We start from the raw sequence: 23,214 nt of genomic DNA on the forward strand, positions 1-23,214 counted from the left end.
TAGAATTGTCATTTTTTATTATATTAGCTCAGCATATCCACAAGCAATTAGTATTTTTCCATTTGTTCATATCTGATTTTATTTGTGTGTACTCCTAGAATGTGTGTACTTCTTAGAATACCTTTCTTTCCTTCAGAACTCAACTCCTCAAGCTCCCAAGCTGCCTTCTACAGGAAGTCAAAAGGAGGTAGCCTGGTAGAGGGGAAAGAACACAAGTCAGAGGGCCAGGATTCAAGTCCTGCTTCTGATGCTTACTACTTGTGTGACCTTGGTCAAGTTGTTAACATCCTTCAACCTTGATTTCCTCATCTGTAAAATAAAGGAGTTGGCCTAGAGGAAACCTTTCCAGTTCTAGATCAACAATCCTTTAAGTCTTTATTAATCCTCTCAGTTTCTGGTTTCCTCCCCTCCCCCTTCAAAAAATTAACTTGTATTTGTTTTACATATGCACATAGCATCACAGATTTAAGATTGAAAGAAAACTTGAAAGTCACTGACTCCAATTCCTCATTTTATGAGATAAGGAAACTCAGGTCTAGAGAATCAGGCCTGGGCGATGACTTGCCCAGGGTCATACAGCTAGTATGTATCTGAGGTTGAATTCAAAACCAAGTCTTCTTAACTCTGAGTCTGCCAAACCAGAGGTTGGAAAATGATAGCCTGAGGGCCCAAATCCCTCCTACTATCTGCTTGTGAGCTAAAAAGGGTTATGTCAAAAAAAAGCTTTTTGACGTAAAAGCCATTTTTAGCTTCAGGATCATTCAGAAGCAGATAGCAGGTTACACGTGGCAATAGTTTGCTCACTCCTTCACTATAGCATGATAGAATGTAAACTTTCTGAGGGCAGGGACTGTTTCATTTTTGTGTTTGTATTGCTCAGTGCCTACCACAGTTGCTGACTCACAGTAGGTTCTTCATAAATGCCTGTTGATGGACTTATTGGTTGGTTGGTACTTTCAATATCTTAGACATACCAATATACCCTCTGACTGTCCACCTGCTATCCTCCACCTTACGTGCCTTGTCCACCTCCTTTTCTAGTCATGTGTGTCTTTGATGATTAGTGCCAATCAATTACATCATCTCTAATGTTCATGTCATGCTTGATAATATGTAACAGACTACTTACACCCACAGGCCGTTGAATCACCCACAGTTTCAATTCTTCTAAAAATTCACACTTTCCATTTTTGTTGCTCTGAAGCATTAATGGGGTAAATTTTCCTAATGTCAGTATTCTCCTGATGTGCTATGTGGGAAACCATATGTTATAGTAGGGAAAGCAATAGGTCTGGAGTCAGAAGACCTGGGTACAAACCTGAACTTTGACACTTATGACCCATGTGAACTTGAGCATGTCACCTGACTTCCTTTGCACCTTCATTTTATGATCTGTAAAAGGAGAAAATTGGGTTAGAAGGTGTCCAGTATCCTGTAGAGTTCTAAATCTATGATTTATAAAGCAGAGAACTGAATCCAGAATCTAGAAGACCTGGGTTCAAATTTCAGATACTTACTAGTTGTGCAACCTGAGAAAAATCACTTAACCATTCTGAACCTCAGTTTCCTCATTTTTGAAATGGAGATGATAGAAATAGTCTCATGTAGAGAGGTAATATGGAATAATAGATAGCAAATTAGCCTGGGAATGCAGAGCCCTGGGTTCAAATACCACCTCTGACACATAATAACAGTGCGTGCCTCAGCAAATCATTTAAGCTCTCACTGTCTTAATCAAATCTCTAAGACTCTAAGTTGCAGTGAATGTACTAACCTGCTTTACTAGAGGGCATTTTCTCATCCAGGAGGCATATGAGTAGGGAGAAGGTGATGAACGTGAAAGATGTTCTAGAGACAGAAATGACAAGATTTGGCAATTGATTATGTTGCATATTGTCTCTCCCAATAGATTGTAAGCTTCTTGAGGACAGGAATTGTCTTTTGTCTCTATTTATATGCTTAGCATAGTACCCTGCATATAGTAGGCACTTAATAAATGTTTATCAGTCAAGTGATTATTGTGCACTCCTAGCAACCAGGCACCAGAACCAAAGGAAACAGAACACATAATATTTGCACTAAAGAAACCTTCCACTTATTTCTGGAGACAGGTGACCCTGCCTAGGTGATACATCCAGAGCTACTTGTTCAGTCTTGGAAAACTGTCTCCCTCAAAAGTAATTCTGTAGAAATATTTGTTTAAGAATGTAGGATGTCAGAGACACTTTTAGTAAAAGTCTAGAAACTAAGGAAGACCCATCAACTGGGAAATAATAGAGCAACTTATGGTATAGGAACATAATGGAATGTTATTGCTCCATAAGAGATGACAAAAGGCAAAGTTTCAAAGAAACCTGGGGAAATTTGTATGAATTGATGCAGAGGGAAGTGAGCAGATCCAGGAGGATGATTTTTACAATAAGAGAAACAGTGTAAAGAAAAACAACTTTGAAAGAGTTAAGAATCATAGTCAATGAAATGATTAATCACTATTCCAGAATACCAATAATGAAGCCATGCTACCTATCTCCTGACAAGAGGTGATGGGGCTCAAGATGCAGAATGAGTCATATATTTTTAGATATGACTGATGGGAATTTGTTGTGCTTGACTATGCATATTTGTTACAAGGATTTTGTTTTTTCCTTTTTTTGTTTTTCCAACTACATGGATGGGGGTGATAGAAGGGAGAAGAGGAAAGGTATAGCATCTATTTCCCCCTCTACCCTCAAAATAAGAATAGAACAAGAAGACAGGGGGAATTACAGACAAAACAGACAGCTTTGAACATTAGGTGTTGAATTAACTACATATATTAAAGGAAAAACAACTTTCACATTAGGGAGATTCAGATTCATGTATAATCTTTTGTACATGGAGATGCTTGTTTTATTTGGTGTTTATTAAGTTCAAAATTTTTTTTAAATGACTAACAACAACAAAAAGAATGTCAGAGCTAGTAGGGACTCTCAGAGATCTTCTTGTTCAAACCCTTCATTTTGCTGGTGAGGAGAGACAGACCAAGAGAGGGGAAGTAAGTTTTCCAGGGCAACACAGCTAATGTCATTGCTTCATTTGTTATTTTTCATGATGCTTCACCATGACGTTTGAGTAGGGAAAGGGTACCTGAGTTCTAAAAGTAGAGTGAGGTACCAGAGATGACAAGGGTCCCTAGATTATGGGGGGAAGATTGTATTTAGCAAATAATTTGTAAATGTTCCAACCACATCACCTCTGCAGGTCCGTAACACAATCACTCCATAGTGAATAGTTTTCCATCTCTTTGTCCCACTGTCCTATCCTTACAGAGCTGATCTTTCAGGATCTCTCGGTCTTAGCTTCTTTACAATCCATCTATTACTTACAATCTTAGAGAATTCTGTTGTTCAGAAGTTAAATGTCTTGACCATCATCACACAAGTGAGTCATGAACTCAGGCTTTTCTGACTCTAATCCATGCTGCTAGTTTCCCTCTCTTAATCTAACTCATGTTAATTATCGTGCTTTATTTACAACAGGAGCTGAGGCACTCACTACTCTCTCTCTCTCTCTCTCTCTCTCTCTCTCTCTCTCTCTCTCTCTTTCTCTCTCTCTCTCTCTCTCTCCCCCTCCCCCACCCTCTGGATCTCCAGGGATCACGGATCCTCAAATGAGCCAGCCATTTATAGCTACTGCCAATCCCCAGCAGCTGGGAAGTCTCTGGCTATGTCCCAGCGTTAAGATCAAACTGAAAATGCCCCTGGCTTAAGCTGACAGCTGGGGAAGTTGTGCCCCCATGTGCCACTTACAGCCCAAACTGGCAAAGACCTGTTCATTCCTGACTCCTTGATACAGTGCTGGGATTGGGAATGATTATTTTCTTTCAAGGGAATTCCTTCAGCTTCTTCTCTAGGGAGCAGGAGAATAAATTGGGCGACCTGAGCATTGGACTTGGAGTCAGAAAGACTGGGATTTGAATTTTCCCACAGACATTTATTAGCTATGTGATTCTGAGCAAATCATTTGATGTCTCTGTGCCTCAGTTTTCTCATTTGTAAAATGAGGAGGTTGGATTGGATAAACTCTAAGGTGGTTTTCATCTCTGAATTTATGATGCGACAATTTCTCAAAGTCCATTCCAGAGCAATGAATCTTTGTCAAGATATCATAGTCACTATATCATATGGATCTAGGATGCTTTGGAGAGTCTGGCTGAGTTATCAATTTCATCATTTCTTGACTCTCCAATGGGCTTGAGTACTATACAAAACATTTCAGACATAGCTCCTGTCCACCACTGGTTGGGTCTACTTTAAGGTAAATCTCATAGGATAAACCCTGGGGAAAGTCTAACGTTAATAAAAATAAATGACATCTAGAACTTGACAGTTTACAGAGCACTTCACATGCATCATCAAGCTTGAGCCCCATAAAACAACCCTTCTGTGAGGTAGGCACTTGAAGTACCATTAGCCCCCTCTTATAGTTGAAAAAACAGAGACTCAGAGAGATCAAATTACTTTCCCAAAGTAACAGAGCTAGTAGGTAATAGAAGTGGGATTGGAAACCATATCATCCTGAAGCCATAACTGATGCTCAAGCCTCTGGGTCTACCACTCGGGTATATCCCTAACTACTTGTTGGTGCATATAGTAAGCTGGAAATGAAGCCTCTGCTTGGTATAGAACTCCTGCCTGCCACCTGACCTTGTTACTGCACTCAGTGTTAGCACAAAAAGTTTTTTTGTTTGTTTTGTTCCTGAACCCCAAGATAAGAGGGGCACCCTACTTATACTAATACTAAAGGATTAAAAAAAACTACCTCAGTAGCTTGCTGCTTAAGGCTTTCCCAGTCCCTGTCCCTATCCTTCAAGCTGAATTTAGTTTGTTCTCTGTTTGAGTTGTTCTTCATTTGTTTGGGTTTAGGGTTTGTTTGGTTTTTGGTTTTTGCTTTTTGCTTTCTGTTATTTTGCATAGATGTTTCCTGATTTCTTTACAGACCTGACACCTATCTGTCTTAATAATATTATGCTTGTCTTGACACATGAGTAATGTATCCCATTACATTAGTGTACCACCATTTATTGACCTTTCCCCTACTAATGAACATTTAGATTCTTTTCATTTTTTTTTTTTGCAATTACAGACAGCACTGCTATGAAAAATCTTTTTACAACTGAATCTTGAAAAAAACTTTTTGATAATGCTTTCAGGGTATGTTTCCTTAAATGGAGTTAACGGGACAAAGGGTATGATTATTTTTATACCTTTTACCTTGCAGTCATGTTTTGTTTCTCTCCTTTACCCCACCCTTACCCTCTCCTGCCCCCATCCTGTCTATTACCATGTGCTGCCAATTCTTTCCCAGTCTACATTGTCCCTTGGTTCAAATTTGCTCTTGCCTCTGCTCCACTGCCATTGCCACCATCTTACTCTAGACTCTGCTGGACTGCTGCAGTCTAGCTTCTCCCTACTCAGCTACCCTATGCCAAGACGTTTCTCCTCTGCCACCTACAGAGCTCAATTCTGCTCTGAAGGAGGCCACACGATAGTATGTTGGTAAATGTTTAACAACTAGCTCTCTGGATGGGAGTGGAAGGTGTAATCACAAAACGCTCAGTTTTAATTTGCATTATTGACTTCTCTCCATCACTTTTTTAAGTCTAGACCAGGGGTGGGGAACCTGCAGCCTTGAAGCCACATGTGGCCTTCTAGATACTTAAGTGATCACTTAAGGCTACAGGTTCCCCACCCCTGGTCTAGACAATCAACAAAACAGTAAGTCAAACCCTGATTTATTATGCTTGCTGATTTCCAAGGTGTCAATGCTGACACTGAAAATTTAACTATGGAAACAATTAGCTAGCACCAACTCCCTCCCCACCCCCAGCCACATAGCCAGGCAGTAAAGGCTCCAGAAATTTGGACATTCCCTCCCCTCCCTTTTCTCTAAAGTAAGAAGGCAAGAACGAAGAGCTCTAGGCTCTAACTTCTCCTAGAAGCCCAGGAAGATTCCATCTCTGAGCAGGAAGGAGATATGGAGGGTTTTATTTTAGAAGTAGCTTCAAATTCTGATGCTAACTACTTGGATGATTTGGGGCCAAGTCACTTAATCTCCCTCAGTTTGCTCATCTGTAAAAAGAGGAGATAAGACTAGGTGACCATGAAGATCGCAATTCTTAACCTCTGATTCTATGAGCTGAAGTTTTGAGATTCTGAGTACAGCTGCAGAGGAAAAGAGAGAAGAAGAGGCTGATATGTGAAAGGGTATCCCAAGTCAGGTCACTAGAGCTCAGGCAAGGAGTCCTCAGTTACTTCATTTGGAAAACTGGGAGAATGAATAAATGAAAAAGCATTTATTAAGTCCTTATTCTGTGAGGTACATACTACAGGTAACTGGGTAGTGAAGTGGATAGAGTCCTGGCCTTGGTGTTGGGATCACCTGAGTTCCAAAACTGCCTTAGGCACTTACTTAGCTATGTGCCTGGGTAAGTTACTTAACCTCTCTCAGACTCAGTTTCCCTAATTAGGGATAAAAATAGCATCTAACTCCCAGGGTAATGAGGTTAAATTTAGATATTTATAAAGCATTTTAAAAGTCTTAAAACCCTACATAAATGGTAGTTATTACTATCATAAGAATCAAGAACTTGAGGGTGGAGGGAGGGATAGAATTTGGAACTCAAAAAGTTTTTTTAATAATAAAAATTGTTTTAACATGTAAATTGGGGGAAATTAAATATTATATATAAGAAAGGAAGGAAGGAAGGAAGAAAGAAAGAAAGAAAGAAAGAAAGAAAGAAAGGAAGAAAGAAAGAAAAAGAAAAAGGAAGAAAGAATGAATCAAGGACTCGGAGTCAGGAAGACAAGAGTTCCAATCCTTGCCAGGAAAAGTCACTTAACCTTTCTGCCTCAGTTTCCCCATCTGTAAATAGGGACATTAGAACCTATTTCCCAGGTTTCTTATGAGGATCAAATAACATATAAAAGTGCTATATAATCATAGGCATAATTTGCTAAGTAAGTGCTGCTATGAAAATCTTAACAACTAGCTCTTTTAAAATTTTGATAACGCTTTCAGGTTATATTTCATGAAACAGAATTTTTGGCACTAAGATTCCCTTGGGCCACAAGAAGGGCTGTGATTTTTATGTCTGTTGGAGTAAATGAATCCTTTAACCAAGGCCTGAGGCTTTGCAGCCTGGACAGAGGCAGGGCTCTCTGCAAACCCAGGCTGCCACGAGGCCAGCAGAGGGTGCTGTGGACAAAGCCTGGGCCAAGCCCCGTAAGAGTTTCTAGAGGAAGTAGCCACATGGCCCGCAGGCACCATGTGCTTCTTCTAGGAGCTTGATACGTAGGGGGAGCCTGGAGGCCACCCTGCTGCTCCCACGGGTGTGTGAGTATAGGGGTGAGAAGCCAAGGCTGAGGACTGGCAGGGGCTCCCTGACTTCATCAAGCAAGTAATGGGGACCCGCCTAGTGCCACCCAGGCTGTTGCAGCCAGAGGGAGAGGAAGCAAAGCTCCCTGTTTGCTGTGCATGGGGGTGGGGGTGGGGGTGAGAATTGGGAAATTGAGAGCGTGAAGCTGGGAGTGGGAAGACCATTAGGCCAGCCTAGTCTTGCCAGAACAGGAATCACCCCCATTCAGTCATGCCCAACTAGTGGGAAGCTGTGGGGTGGTAGAGTTTGGAGGAATAAAAGGTTGCCAAGCTGAGTGTCTTCTCAACCCCCCCTTCCCCACCCCCATCCCCTCCAGCCTTCATTCATTCTGATCATCCCCTCCACTGCCAGCCCCTGCTGACTGATGAAGTTTAAAGCATGTTTTGCTCTTTGCCTGGGGCAAAGTCCCCCTGGCAGGATCCTAGGCTTGGCCTGAGTTGCTCCCTACTCCCCCTCTTACTCCCTCTCCCAAACCTCTCAGGGCCCAGAATGAAAGGCTAGCAATCCCCACCTCCCCCCATATCTCACACTCCTCACACTGAGCCAGCTCCCTTTGCCAGCAGAGACACTTGAGCTGGGAGATTACCCCGGCTCACTCAATTACCAGCAGCAGCTCATGTGATTGGCACTTGTCCAGGGAGACATATGCAGTCCAGACCTTCAAGTTGGGCACACAAGGCTATTTAGTTCCTGCTAGGTCCAATGCTGGAGAGAGTAGTCTGGGAATGGCTTTCCTATTGTGTGCAAGACCTGTCTGGCGCCTGACCTAGTCCCCTCCCCCAAGACTAGGCAGGTAAACCCACTCAGCTCTTTTTGGGGGAGGGAAGAGGAGTGGGACGGGAAAGAAAGGGAGCAGTGAAATAAAGTATGAAAGATGTAAGAATTCTTATTTTGTGAATTTGATCACAAATAGCAATATTTACTGAAAGGGAAAAACTAGAATACCTGGATATATGCCTTAGCCCTATGCCTTGTGTGGTACTGGGCAAATATCTTACCTTTGGGAGCCTCAGTTTTCCACTGTCAGTTGGTCCTAGGAATGGGCACAAGAGGTTAGAGAAGAGGGAGCTGGGGCATTGCAAGTAGGGCTGGTGAACAGGTAGCACCTGTGATTGAGGAAAAAGGGGCAAGAATGGGAAGAATGGGGGTTGGTGATCTCTGGTACCACCCATGGGGTATATTCACAGAATGTTATGCTTGGGATCAGAAAGAGCTGGTTATAAATTGCTATGGACACTTACCAGCTATGTGACCATGCAAGACTTTAAGCCTCAACTTCCTCATCTGTAAAATAGGGGTGATAATGGTACCTACCTCACCAGGTTGCTGGGAAGCTTAAATGAAATACATACATAAAGTACTTTGCGAGCCTCACAAAGTGTCATGTAAATATGAATAATAATTGCTATTATTCATGAAATGGGGCTAACACCTATAGTATCTACTTCACAGCATTGTTATGAGGGTCAAATGATAATGCTTTACAACTCTTAAAATGTTATAAAAATGTCAGTTCTGATTATTACAAGGCTGGGGGCATAATTACCTTGAGGAGGTTGCTCAGGCTACTAACAGAACATACAATATACACACAACACAATACAAATATTCAGCAAACATCTGTGGAATGTATCACTGAGTTTAGGATCTTGGAAGGACTTGTAAATAATCTAGTCTTTATTTTACAGGTGAGGAAACTGAGACCCAGAAAAGTTAAAAGATTTTCCCCAGAGTCATAGATCTGGTTAGTGGCTGAGCAAGAGCTAGAACTCAGATCTCCTGTCTTGTGGCCAAATGTTCTCTACAGTATCATGAAACTGCTTCTGGAAATAATAATAATGCTTACTATGTGCTAGGTACTATGCTAAGCACTTTGCAATTATTATTTCATCTGATCCTTACAAGAGCCTTGTTGTAACCCTGTTATTATTCCAATTTTACAGATGAGAAGACTGAGGCAAACAAAGATTAATTGACTTGCCCGGGGTTATATGTCTGGTAAATGTCCAAAGCTGAATTTGAACTCAGGTCTTTCCAACTCCAGGATCAGAATTCTATCCCCTTCACCACCTAGCTGCCCATGGGGTGAATGGAGAATAAAGCAGAGGATGGGTAGAAGAGTGGGTTTGGTATGCTCTAGGGATTCTCTCTGGGCCTCACCACTGCAAAAGTCTGAGCACTCCAAGGAGGGCCTAAAATACTCCTAGATTTGATGTCTCTTGTGTTTCTAACTTTACAATTCTGCAATGTGGGGAAACCTATGCCCTCCCCCTCTGCAGCTGAGGCTATTCCCTATCTCTTTTCTAGGCTCAAACTGGAAACCGTTTTGAAATAACATTTGACTCTTAGGAGGGAAAGGGGAAGGAGTAGGGAGTGAAGGAAGAAGGGGAAGAAGGAAGGCCATGACAGCTGCTGTCCAGCCACTATTTCAGGAAGCCTTGTGGAAGAGTGAGATGCAGGACATGTGTGGAGGGCGGAGCTTCTGGGCCCAGACCCGCCGGTGACACTCAAGACCTGCCTCCTTACAGGAGGAAGAGTTTGTAGCTAGTCACTATGTTTTTAGCTTCTCACAGATCTCTAAAGCCCCTTCCATCCCCTCTGGAATCCCGTCCTTTCTGTGGACTCCCCCAACATTATTTAGCAGGTGTGGTCCCTTAGAGAAGAGAAAGGGGTCTTGAGGACTGAACAGAGAAGGGAGCCAAAGTTAGACATTTGGAGCAGCTGTTCCAATAGAGCCAGAAGGCACCCTGTGGCTGAGGTAGCCTCATTCATCCCACATACTCACCTCTGCCCCCCGGACTCTGTTTTGGTATGTTGGTGGGACAGAAATAAAACATGTTGATTTAGCAACCAAGGAAAATAGCAACCAAAGCCAGCCTGTTGCTGGGGGAAGCAGAAGAGAGAAAGGGAAGAAGAATCATGAGGGCAGCTGGTTTCTCCCTCAGGCTTCTCCACCTGTTAGAATTGTTTGGGACCCACATTTAGGGTAGGATTTGGGAGGGCTGCTGATGGGAAGAATCCAGCTCCATCTTCATGGTCATGAAATCCCCAGGGTGACAGCTATGGCATTCATTCTCTAATCCCCATAGCCCACCAGTGGCAACTGGGTAAAGGAAGGTGTGACCTTCTCATCCTTTTCACCTCTGTTTAATCCTTAATGCTCTTTTTCTCACTAAATGAAGGTCACAAATAATTATCTATCTAGTGGACATACTCAGAGCGCACCCTCTGACAACGATTTCCCTTCACTACACCTATTTCTCCTGCAAGAACCCAGGAAAGAGGGAATAAGAGAACTAAATTTTCTTTTAACCTGCTATGGCCTTGAAGTCACATGTGGCCCTCTGGGTCCTCAAGCACAGCTCTTATGTGGCTTTGAGGTCACAGATTCCCCACCCCTGGTAGATTTCCTCTAAGCCTTAAGCACCTGAAATTTGTAGGTTATTGTTTCGCATCCTAACAAAACACTCCCTGGAACCTATCTCTTTACCTCTCACAAGGTGACAAATATTGGTTATCATATACTTTTCTGTACCTAGCACGAAGCTTTGCATATGGTGGCTACTTGATATTTGTTCAACAAATGGCCTATAACCTTACCCACTTCAAATCAGCTGAGAAAGAATTAAGACTCAGAACCCTTTAGCGATTTGACCATGGTCACAATAACTTCATTATGTACAGAATTGGTTCTTATACTAGAACTTGGAACTCTACCGACCATTCAAGGGATGATGAGAACCTGAGTTCAGATGTAGAATGTTTGTTCTGGACCTTTTCCTTCATCAAAGAGCTCTTCAACAGTCAGAAAGCAGAACTGGGAAGAACTCAGAACAGGTAGGTCAGATCCCTAAGTAATTTTGAGCCCTTTTGTTTTCACTGCTTTCTTCCCCACTGGACAGGATCAGAAAGGGCAGGTTCCAACACAGACAGTCTCCCAGAGTTGTCCCAGTCTAGTTGCCCTGGCCATCAATCTGCCTGGCATATATTTCCCAAACATCCAGGAAATAACTGAATTTCCTAAGCCTGAATCAATCAATCAATCTCTCTGTCTCTGTCTGTCTCTGCTTCTCTCTCCCTCCCTCCCTCCCTTTAAATGGGAGAAAAAGCTGTGGGAGCCCATAAAGGTATGCTAACTCCCCCCAGGAAGATTTAATTAAATCACTGAGTATTCCTTTAATTGCCACCTGGAGAACAGTTATGTCCAGCAACCCATACACCTCATGCGCAGGCATTCACAAATTCCAGAGACCAGTAGCATTTTGAAAGAGTGTAATTCAATCTCTCAGAGGATTGTTCAGAAACTAAACACAGCTCTACATTCAGTTGAAAAGCTATATTCCTCAGTTAGCAAATCTAAGGAAAAGAAGACTTTAGCACAATCTCAAATCAGTCTTGGTTGCCAGGGCAAAAAATGATTCAGGATCCATCCAGGAGAATCCCAGAGTTGAGGCTGTAGTTTTTGTTCCTTCTCTTCCTTTTCCTTGTTCTAACTTTCAATTTCTTCAGCCAGTAAAGGGATTCAGCACAGACTGAAAAAAGCACCCAAACATTTAAGCTGCTCCATTCAACCTAATCTTTAAAGCCAAGCTTGAGGCCTGGGAAGGGCCCCGTACCAGTACCAGAGCAGAGGACTGATAGCCAGGGTCCCAGCTGGGTGAAAGAGCCCCAGCAACATGCATAACATTTATGCCATTTCTTTCCACCATAACACTCTTATGGCCATGTAACCAGGCCATGAACATGAGCTTTGTTAGAGGTTTGGGATGGATCTGTAGTGGTGGTATTCCCCATTCCAAATCCTCCTCTTTACCCCTTTCCTACATAGCCTGTTTCTCCAACTCTATCTGAAAACTTCAAGCTGGAGTACAAGGTATGTGGAAGCAATAGCAACAGTAATTCATGAGTTCCCAATGGAACTCACACTAGGATATCTTATAAAAGGTGTATTTTACCCAGAGACTGTTTGCCCCCTAAAACTGATTCCTCCTGAATTTAGCAACAGTTCACCTAAAAAAAATTTTTAATAGAAAAACTGTTAGCAGAATCAATCTCATTGTAAAAGAATTAAACAACCCAGAAATGGTTAGGAAATGCGGTTGATATCTTGAGTCTTAAGAAACCACCAACCTAAAGCTATTCCTTGGCCAGATCTGAAAGTTTAAGTTTTTCCTTTCCCCTTAACCAACCCTAATCTTTTTTGAGCATGAGAGGAGAAAGCGACAAGACAGCCAAGGAGAAATAAAGGTTCTTATTCACTATAATCAAAGCAAATTTCCTAGAAAAGTACCCATTGTACAAAAAGCTATGAGGTATTACAGAGGCTAGGCTTAATTTGGTCTTTGAATCCAACTCTTTCCTTGGACAGATAAGGAAACTGAAGCAGAGTGACTTGCTCAGGGTCACACAGCTAGTAAGTGGTCAGGATCTGAACTCAGGATTTAATGACTCCGTGTCCAGCTGTGCCCCACGCAAATAGGTTTCTCTCCCATGTTTCAAGCTATGCTGGATCCAATCCCACCCTTCTGGGAGTCTAGACAATGTATTTGTAGCTCTGCCTTATCTTAGAGACTATGCCTTTGTAGGACAGAACTATATTCATTCCATAAATGGATATACCAAGTGTGGGCTCTGAAATTAGCAAGATTAATTTTGACACACAATTGGAAAGACCCATTATCCCCAAGTGCAGTGTGGCTGGAGGCAGGCCCTATAAGTCAGTTCATTCAAATCTTCAGGACTGCAGTTGTGTTGAGGTCACCACAGGGCAGAGGAGAGAGATGTTTTTAAAAGGACTATAAAAGTACAGCAGATCCACTCTCTGTAGCTTGGTGCTGGCAGTGGACAACTCTTAATTTTCCAATCCTGTCCCGCTCCTTATTTGTTCAGACTCTAGATTCCTCTTTCATTGATGTCTGCCCTGGCTGTGACTATGTATAGCACATTATAGTGTTTTAGGGATCTGTAATCTCTGGCTAGACATTGAAGAGACTCTGATGAGATTGTGGAAAAATGCTGCTGTGTTTACATGTCAAATGCACCTGATACAAAAGAATGTTATTTGTGCCACTCTCAGAGAGCCCTGCAAAGGAGGAAGAGTATCCAAGAGCATTCCTGGTACTGGTCTCCTTTCCAGCTCTTCCGTTGTTAGAACTGAACAACAGATGCAAAAGAAAAAAAATATTCAGTGTGTTGGAAAAAAAACTTTCTATGACTCACCCGAGTGGTAGGAGTGATATTCTGTTAATAAGTAAAATTTAGAGTAGCTCATCAGCTGCCACCCAAAATTTAACTTTAATTATGCTTAGTTATTAGAATTCGGAAGAACAGAAAAGTTTTCACAATACAAAGTTATCACAGTTCCAAACTCAGATGCCCAATGGCAGATTTTATTTAAGCTTTTTTGTTGTTGAGTTTACGCAAAAGCACCCCATTCTCAACAGATTAAATGTCATGGAAACCAAAAACTTAATGAGATTGACTAGCTGATTTTCCTGTCCCCAAACTCCTTCTAATTCCTAGGAAAACAACACACTCATACTGCCACCGAAAGCAAGAAGCTTGTTCACCCTAGTGGGTGAACAGTGAAGAAGCAATCTTGACTCATTTCCAGTGCCAGGTTGTGGGAAAGCAGGGCCTATTGGCACAGGATTTTTTCAGTGATCAGATTAAATATATCTGATGGTTTAAACAGGCAGTTCCACAAATCTCCCTTCTGATTCCACTCTCAAAAGAAAATTTGAGCATTCTGGGGGTCACTACAACAGGGGACCAAAGGGATAGTGTGATTTATAATTTACTCAGGGACCAGAAAACTTCCACACACATGGAATTTCTACTGGTGAAACTAAGCACCCATAGGGAGCTGGGTATTGTACTAAGTATACTGAGGACATGAACTTATCCATGAGAAGTATACATTCTAATACAAGGAATGAAATTTAATGATGACTATCGAAGGCAGTATTAAGTCTGATGGGAAAAGCAACAGGATTAGCCAATCTCTTTTGGTTGGAAATTTTATGGTTGGCAAAGCTCCCAAAACTGTCTTTCTTGATAGCTTGTGAGATAACAAAGAATGAAAACCTTAGAGCTGGAAGAGACCTTGCGGCACACCCAGGATAAATGTAGGAACAAAGCCCATAATAATCTCCACCTGATTCATTAGTTACAAAGCCTAAGGGTGAGAAATACTGGGATTATTGTTGCAATGCCAAGGAACTTATTGACTTGGTCAACTGAAGTGAACTTTGTTGTGGGCACTCCTTCTGTAAGAGAAGATCTGAACATATCTAAGCTTTCTCATTCCATGTGACTCCATGCCCCTCCATGTATGGAAGCTCTACTCAATGTGCTACAGGCGCTCCTCTGGTTCTATTCATAATTTTGTGGATGGTAATACAGCACTTGGCTTGTTCCTCTGTTACTCCTCATTAATTCAGTGTGAGGTGGGAATCCTTCAAATAGGTTAACTTAATTAACCAATTGTTTGACTGGAAATCCTATTAACACCTAAACAAGTTAGAGAACTTGCTGAATAATAAAGCAGTCTAGTAGTTACAAAAGCTCCGAGAGAGCAAGGACCACATTTTTTGCATTTCTTTGCATCTCCATCACTAAGCAGTTCCTGGAACATGGTAAATGCTTAGCAAGTGCTTGTTGTTGTTGGTGATGATGATGATGATGATGATGGTGATGATGGAAGCAGATACTAAAAATCTACCACACAGAAAACAGTTAGAAACCTGTCTCTACCCATCATACCCATCCAAAAAACTCCTCAAAACCATCTGTACAATAACCAGCATGCTTTAAAACTGCCCACTCTCCTCTTCTGTAATTTCCCAAATGCAATCAGCTCTTGGAAGGCAGAAAGGCCAAGTCAAAATGGCTATACTTTGCGTCATTGTCTGGGCTTCGAAATCTGAACAAAAAGACACAGAACTTCACCTTTCCAGACAGCCTTCCAACATTTGTCTTCCTAGTCTTGTCAGCTCTGTCCCTACTAGCTTTTCCTCCCATTCAGCTGAGTTTCAGTAATCCCAAAGTCAAGCCAAAGTATTCTAACGCGGAAATCTCTCAATAGAAAAACCCATCTTGGGCCCTGCAACTGCAGAGATTGCCAGCTGAATTAAAGTAAGGTCATTTTAAATTAAAGCACAAAATTTCCGCAGGCTATACCTTTTTTTCTCCTAAGAAAAAGATATCAACGGTGTTTTAGAGCTTGCTTAGAGTGTGCCTCCATCCTGATAACAGTTACCATGGTGCCCTCAACTTATGCTATGTCTAGATAGTAGAGAAGCTTCCCAAACAACCAGCCTAAGAAGCCAGAGAACTCAGCAGGAGGTACAATGATCTGCAGGAGTTGGATGAGAAGTCTTCCTTCTGCAAGCCAATACTAGAGATAAGCAGTGTTTTGAACAGTGTTTGTGGTTTGTTTTTTTAAAGGACCTTCTCAGTCATGCTAGTTAGATGCAAAATGCTCTCTCCTCAACCACCAAAAAAGAACTGGATATTTATAAGGAAGTATCAGTCTCACTTTTACCATCTCTATTTTTTCAGAGAGCCATTCTGCTTTGGATACTGAGGCCAAGCTGAAGTCTACTAAGTTTGGAAAACTACTCACAAAATAGCCTGACCCTTAATAGGTACTTTATACATGTTTATTGATTACTGGGACTTCCCAAGGAAATCAGGGATGTTTTCAGGCCTGGATAGTAAGTTCATAAATTACATATATGACATTTTTCTTTCTTTGATCTATCAGAAACCCAGGATCATAGGTTTTATAGCTAGAAGAGAATTTAGAAACCATTCATTCCAGGGTTTCTACGAATTGAATAAGGGAAGGAATTCCCTTCCAGGTAATTTCCAGTTACAATTCTACATACAGCAATAGTGAAAAGATGGAAAGGGATTGTTCTGATAATATATCCCAAAGAATCCAACAGGGAACTGAATCTTTGTTCCAGGGATAGGTGTTAGTGGGACTGGGGACAGGAGAAGAGAAGGCAACTGAAATCAGTGGATTACTTGAAAACTGTCCCTGCTTTTCCCTCTGGATGGCTAAGCAAGCCATTTGGCTAGTAATGATTATTATTTGCCACTGTTCACATTTTCAATTATATCTGATAAAGGTTGAAGGGAGAGGAAATAATGGGGTTACCCCCATATAAATAATCGGGGTTACTAATAGTTTTGGGATGTTCAAACTGACTGCTGTACAAATAAAAGCTCTCTGCTTCTCACCAAAATCTACCCTGAGTCAAGGATGTTACCTTAAGTGACAGTTATGGCAGGAATGGAGAAGAGAGACAGATGGAAAATGGTAGATGCTGACAGGCAGAGGATAAGTTACTTTGCATTCCTGGTTCTCCCAACGCTGGATTTTCTACTGCTAATATTGTTTGTACATGTATGATTTGGATTTGGAGGAAGGAGTGCTGAGACTTGGGATGAAAAGGGGGAGTCAAAGAGAAATATATTAAGAGGCAACTTAGTAAACTGAGAAGCAAGTTAAAGAACCTGAGTTTTAGTGCTGATTCTGCCTCTAGCACTATGGTTGATCATGGAACAATTGAGATGTCTTAGAGTTGGGCTTCAGTTCTCAAATAAGTCTTCAGGGTTATTATGAGAATGAGGAATAAGGACTTTTATGTCCTCCAAGCTTCTAGAAAACAAGTTAGAAGCATAAGAAAAGAAGCTGAATTCTAAGAATTGGGGGAAAAGAACAAGACCCACAAGATTTATCTCTTTTTTTCCCCCATCATTCCCACAAGGGACCTTTTTTTCTGTAATGAAGACCTGAAAACAGCTTCGTGGGGCAAGAGATTTTTTTCCACTTCAACTGTCACCACATTACTAAAATCATCTCCACTCCTGCCCGTACTCCTCACCATCAATTCAAAGGGCAAACAAATATAATTCTGAAATGTGGAGCTTTCTAGTATGGAAATAACATTCATAATTCCTATTTTATCCTCTTTCTTAAGATGCTCTGCTATTTTGATTTCCTCAGCTGCTCATCAAAGGAGAGAGATGCTAGGGAAGAATGAAGATCATAGCCAGGATACATTTTCCTATACATTTTGTCCCAGGAGCGCGGGATTTATCCCAATAAAATACATTAAAGTACATCTAAACTTATTGACCAACAAAGTACACTGACCTATAAAAAGTAATTTAATAGGTACTCCAATGTGGCTGAAACAAGGCGGTTAGATAATTAGCCCTTAAAAAGTTTATTTCCATATATATAAAATAGTTTTGCCTTTAAAAAAGTCTGGTCTGTCAAAAACAGGGGTTCTGAGGATGTTGTATTTTCCAATCTGCAGGCTTTCAGGATGATTCAAAATATCATTTATGCACATTTCCACACAGATCACTCTCTACTAGCTGATGAGTTTGGGCAGGACACTGCACAGAGGTATACTGCCATTAGTTTCTGACATTAAATTAGCTTTAAGCTTGTTGGCTATTCCAGTGACTGGAGGCAACTTGGAACCCAATCCCTGCAAAGCATTCACAGGATTTACTATCCGTTTCCCTGACATTTTGTCTGTAGGGAGAGGTCTAGGCACTGGTTTACTAATCCAAGGGTGTCTCAAGGCCTGAGCTGGGGTCAGGCGGGCAGAGGGATCCCAATGAAGACATCTTTTCAAGAACTCTATAAACAAGTAGTCATCACACCCTTTTAGAGCTGTTACCCAGTCTTTGCTGCCAGGGGGACCTCGCTTCTTACCCCGGCGTGAACGTCCCCCTACAAGGACAGCCCTCCCATCTGCCTGAGTCGTCACAGAACAATAGCGAGGCAGACCCTTGGAGTTGATAAAGTACTTGGCACGCTTAGCTTGCTCAAGAAGTTTTGGAGGAGGCATCCCTAGAAGCTCCATTATACAAGCTAACTGATCTCCCTCATCCTCTCCAGGGAAGAGAGGCTGTCCAGTCAAAAGTTCTGCGAGAATGCAGCCAAAGCTCCAGACATCGATCGGCGTACTGTAGCGACTTCCCAAGATGATCTCTGGTGCTCTATAGAAACGAGATTGGATGTATGTGTAGAGCTTCTGGTACTCAAAACAGCTGGACCCAAAGTCAATTACCTTGGTTGCGCTGCGGCCGTGCTGTTTGAGAAGAATGTTTTCTGGCTTCAGGTCACAGTGAATGATCTTGTTTCTGTGGAGAGCATCCAGGGACTGCAAGATAGATTGAGCAAATTTGCGCACCAGCTGGATGCTGAACCCCTGAAACTTGTTCTTTTTGATCAGCTCATAGAGGTCCATGCTTAGCAATTCAAAAGCCATACAGACATGGTTCCGGAATGTAAAGCTTTCTAGCATGTGAATAACGTTCATGCTGCCTGTTTTATCCTGTTTCTTAAGATGCTCTAAAATCTTGATTTCTTCAGCTGCTTGTCGATGAAAGCGCTTTTCATTGCGAACCATCTTCAAGGCAACATACTGGTGAAGTTTGTGGTCATAGACTCGAGCAACTTGGCCAAAGCTGCCTTTGCCGATGATTTTCAACACCTCGTATCTATAAGCCAAATGGTCTCGAGGTACGTGGATGTAGCCTCCCTCAGCGTCATCATATCCCCCGTTGTTGGGGCCACCCATGACGCCATGCCTTTTCTTAGCATTTGGACCCACAAAATAAACTTCAGGATAATTGATGATTTCGAGCTTCTCATAAGGAGTCAGGTGATGCTTATACTGCTTAAGTGCTTGTTCAGGAGTCAGAGGTACCACTTTTAGTGCTTTGGATGAACTACCAGATTTGACAGTATTCAAACTGTCTGAACTTTTACCCTGAGCAATAGTGGGAGGATACTTTTCAGAGGTATTTGTTACTATGGATTGAAAAGCACTAGTTCTTCTGTTGCCATATTCTTGAAACAACTGTTCCACCTTAATGTCACCTCCGTTTGGGACTGCTTGAGTGTGGTTGGTTGTTAGCTTTTCAGTAGTAATCTAGAAAGAAGAAGATATATGAGACTTAAAAGGCAGCAGAAAAAAATGTGAAACTATTCGGAGAGAAAATGAACCATAAAAACTCCATAAACTCCTAAATTTAGTAATGCCCTTTATTAAACTTAAAATGACCTAAAAGGGAGAAAGAAAATTGCGCTAGAGATCTCTGGATGAAGCTTCAGGAAATAAGTATTACTGGTCCTGATTTGGTCAATAGCTTGTTATTAGACCTTAGGCCACTGAATAACTCAGTGTCCGATGAGGATGGTACAACAAGTCCAAATTTCCCCCCTCTGGTTTTTAGGGCCTTCCATACTCTGTCTTTACCTTATATACCCAGTACTGTATTCTTCTACTCCCCAACATGAATCTTTTGCTTCTTTCAGGACAGCCTCCTAAAAGTCCCCCACATATGCCATGTTTGTTCTTGTCTGCGTTCTTTTGCTGATGCTGGCAATGTCCTCTCCTCTCCCTATCCAAATCTCACCAATTTTCAAAGACTGGCTCAAGCCTCACCTCCTCCACTGAATTATCTAAGGTTAGCCCAAACTCAGAAAGCCCTTTTCTTTCTTTGATCTGTGGAACTTGTAATCTCTACCACAAAATTTAATACTAAGAGTTTTCTATTGTGTGCTAACCATGTTTGCATCCATTTGCATATATCATGTAATTTTTGTCTAAAAACATTCACTACATGGTGATCAACTTTCTGGAAATAATCCTCTGTACTAAACAGGCTGCTTCTCAAAGAACAGACAGATAGCAGGGTATAGCTTAAAATAGAAATGACCATCTTTTGCCATGGATGGAGTATACAATGGATTAGTAATAAGATACCTGAAATCTTACAAATCTAATTAAAAAGGTTTTAAACTAAAAAGGAAGGGAAATGGAAAGAACTGCCCAAGGAAATGGTATAATGAAGGAAGGAAAATACAAAGACTAACAGAGAGATGGCCAAAGCCAAGAAGCAGTGAAATTCGTGACCTCAGTTATCTCTAGACAAATACTAAAAATGAAGATGAATTAGCAATCCATCCAAATGAATTCAGGCAAATATGATCTCAGAGGTCTCACAATTAATGGGGTGAGAGATCCATGACTGAAAAAAGGTGTGGAAGGATATACTTTATTCAGAAGGAACAGCATAGTTTCAGAGGCTGGGGAGAGTAGCTCCATATATAAATACTCATGTATTTCATGAGAAAATTCAGGTACCAGAAAGGAAGGCAGTATGGTATAGAAAATTTGGGTGAAGATCAATCAACAAAGGCAAAAATAGAAAAAAAAATTGTCATTGAAGTATAGTACTGAGCACCTGATCAGAAAGAAGAGATGGAGAGTTTGAGGAAAAGATCACAAGCATAGTATGGGAGCATCATCATAGTCGTGATGGGGGTATTCAGTCATCTAAATATCTTCCTGCGCTCTCTTTCTCTGCCCAAATCAGAAAAGTTGATACACTTTAAGGATAATTCAATTCTTCAGAAGGTAGAGGAACTGATTACTAGATTGGAAATGATAGGAACCTTGCGGGGGAAATGGCCATTTTATCTTGAAATTAACGACAGAAAAGAAGAGAAAAGCTGGATGTTGTCTGATGTGCACTCTACATTTTAGGAAAGTAAACTTCAGGGAGTTAGGGGAAGGGCAGACTGGCTGACATATGGTTAAATTCACTAAGAGAGATAAGCTCAAGCTAGGCTTCAGAATAAAATTCTGAAGACACACAGAGAAATACTACTGATAAGAAAGAAAAAGCAGAGGAGATTCATTGACCAACATGAGTTTTTAAAGGCAGAATACAGAAATCAGAGACAAAAGCAAATTAGGGGGATTTTTTTGATCTAGACTTAAAATTTCATCAATTTAGGGAATTCCTGGTGTGTGAATTCCCTCCACACTGATAGATGGATTATACTAATTTAGAGCCTTCAAAAACTGCCCATGGTATAGCAGAGTTAAGGGATTTGCCCTGAAAAACAGCCTCAATTCTTTAAGGAATGGTGTTACAGGTACTAAAGCTTGGAACAAGCCAAACCTGTGCAAGAAAGCAAAGGGCAATAAAAAGTAGGAAACTTTAAAAAAAAAATTTTTAACTATAAATTGAGAGAAGGGAAAAATTTGCTCCTAAATTAGGTCAATGGTTTGATGATAACTGATGGAAGAGAATGTAGAGTTCTTCAACCCTTATTTTTCATTTTAATCTGCTAAAGAGAAGAATCTTTAGGGTGGAAAGAACAAATCAAAACTGATATTAACAGGTGGTGCAGTGGATAAAGAGCCAGGCCTAGTCAGGAAGACCTGAATTCAAATTTAGCATCACACACTTACCAGATGTGTGACCCTGGGTAAGTCTTTTTACCCTGTTTGCCTCAGTTTCCTCATCTGTAAAATGAGCTAGAGAAGGAAATGGCAAACCACTCCAGTATCTTTGGCAAGAAAGCTCCAAATGGAGTCACAAAGACTCAAACAAAGATAACAAACACTAAACTAACTAAACACTAAAAAAAAACAAAACCCTAAAAACTAAAACAACTCAACAAAAACAAAATAAAATAAGAGATAGGAAGAAACCACCTAGCTCCTCTTGAGGCAGCTAAATGGCACAGTGAATAGATTTCTGTACTTGGATTCAGGAAGACCTGAGTTCCAATCCTGCCTCAGACACTTCCTAGCTGTGTGACCTTGTACTCTCTCATTCTCAGTTTCCTCATCTGTGAATGGGGATAAGAAGAGCACTTGTTTCATAGGGTTATTGTGAGAATCAATAAAGATAATACTTAGAAAGTGTTTTACAAACTTTAAAACATTGCATAAATGTTAGCTTTCGTCATTATTATGATAACTCATGAGCTACAGTCACCAATAATCTACACTTGGCAGCAGTGATTGTTCAGCCCTTCTCAATGACTTTTAGAAGATCTTGGAGAAGGGCAAAGATTACTCCAATTTTCAATAAAGAGACGAGAAAGGAGTCTATAAATTATGGAACAACGAGCTTGACTTTGATTCCTGACAAAATTCTAGAACTTATTATTAAAGAACTGGTTAGTGAATATCTAGCCATGGAAGCAATGATAACTATTTAGAATGAATGGTTTTATCAGGAGCAGGTCATGGCGGACTACTCTAACTTCTTCTTTTGACAGTGTCACAAAATCGAGAGATCAGGAGGATGGGATAGATATATTTTTCTTAGATTATACAAAGTTTGCAGCAGAATGTCTCATGCTATTCTCGTGAAAAAGATAGGGAGATGTGGGCTAGATAACAGTATACTTTGATGGATCAAGAATTCACAGAATGGCCAGACCCAAAGAACAGTCATTAATCATTTAATGTCAGGTTGGGAAGTGGTCTCTAGAGCAGCGCCCTTGAAATCTGTGTACTACCTTGTGCTGTATAACATTGTTTAAACAGGAACTTGGATGAAGCCTTTATATGAGGCTATAAAAGCTATGAAAGCATAACTATAATTTTCAATTGAAAATTATGACACACAAAAAAATGACACAAAACTGAAAGACAGCAAATATACTGTATGACTGAATCCAAAAAAAATATATCTCAACAAGGTAGTATATAAAGCTGAATCTAGTCAAATGAAATTTAATATAGACAATGCAAATTGCATTTGAATTCAAAAGAATAAACCTCACAATTACAAGATGGAGAAAGTGTGGCTGCACAGCAGTGAGAGAGTAAGACAGACCTAGAGGTTTGGAGGCCTACTTGGCTTGGTAGAAAAACCACTGGATTTAGAGTAGGGGCCAGGACTCCCAGCTCTGTTACTTATTACTTGGTGGTCTTGAGCAAGTTACTCAGCCC

General features: G+C 41.0%; 1 protein-coding gene and 2 long non-coding RNA genes across 6 annotated transcripts in view; 1 reads left to right on the plus strand and 2 right to left on the minus strand.

Annotated features, from left to right (window-relative positions):
- On the minus strand, nucleotides 1-11,029 carry LOC140529389 (uncharacterized). 3 transcript variants are annotated; one of them, XR_011975535.1, is made up of 4 exons: nucleotides 10,953-11,029; nucleotides 1,775-1,848; nucleotides 1,319-1,392; nucleotides 1-192 (listed from the first exon to the last, which is right to left on the minus strand). It is a non-coding gene; the product is annotated as an uncharacterized lncRNA (long non-coding RNA). The 3 variants fall into 3 exon arrangements; XR_011975536.1 differs by having other exon boundaries at nucleotides 10,908-10,992; XR_011975537.1 differs by lacking the exon at nucleotides 10,953-11,029 and adding an exon at nucleotides 8,416-8,519.
- Nucleotides 10,598-23,214, plus strand: part of LOC140529390 (uncharacterized) — a 19,215-nt gene continuing 6,598 nt past the window's right edge. Inside the window, exons 1-3 of one of the 2 annotated variants that reach the window (XR_011975539.1) lie at nucleotides 10,598-11,254; nucleotides 15,980-16,065; nucleotides 18,345-18,460. This is a non-coding gene — a long non-coding RNA (uncharacterized lncRNA). Of the gene's footprint in view, nucleotides 11,255-15,979; nucleotides 16,066-18,344; nucleotides 18,461-23,214 lie in introns of those variants that run through there. The other variant, XR_011975538.1, reaches the window with a different exon arrangement.
- DYRK3 (dual specificity tyrosine phosphorylation regulated kinase 3) overlaps nucleotides 11,673-23,214 on the minus strand; it is a 20,147-nt gene continuing 8,605 nt past the window's right edge. Inside the window, exon 3 of the mRNA XM_072648014.1 lies at nucleotides 11,673-19,383. Within this exon, the coding sequence (XP_072504115.1) occupies nucleotides 17,809-19,383 (1,575 nt within the window). The 3' untranslated portion in view covers nucleotides 11,673-17,808. The remainder of the gene's footprint in view (nucleotides 19,384-23,214) is intronic.

This window comes from Notamacropus eugenii, chromosome 2 (assembly GCF_028372415.1).
Source record: "Notamacropus eugenii isolate mMacEug1 chromosome 2, mMacEug1.pri_v2, whole genome shotgun sequence".
Classification (NCBI taxonomy): Eukaryota; Metazoa; Chordata; class Mammalia; order Diprotodontia; family Macropodidae; genus Notamacropus; species Notamacropus eugenii.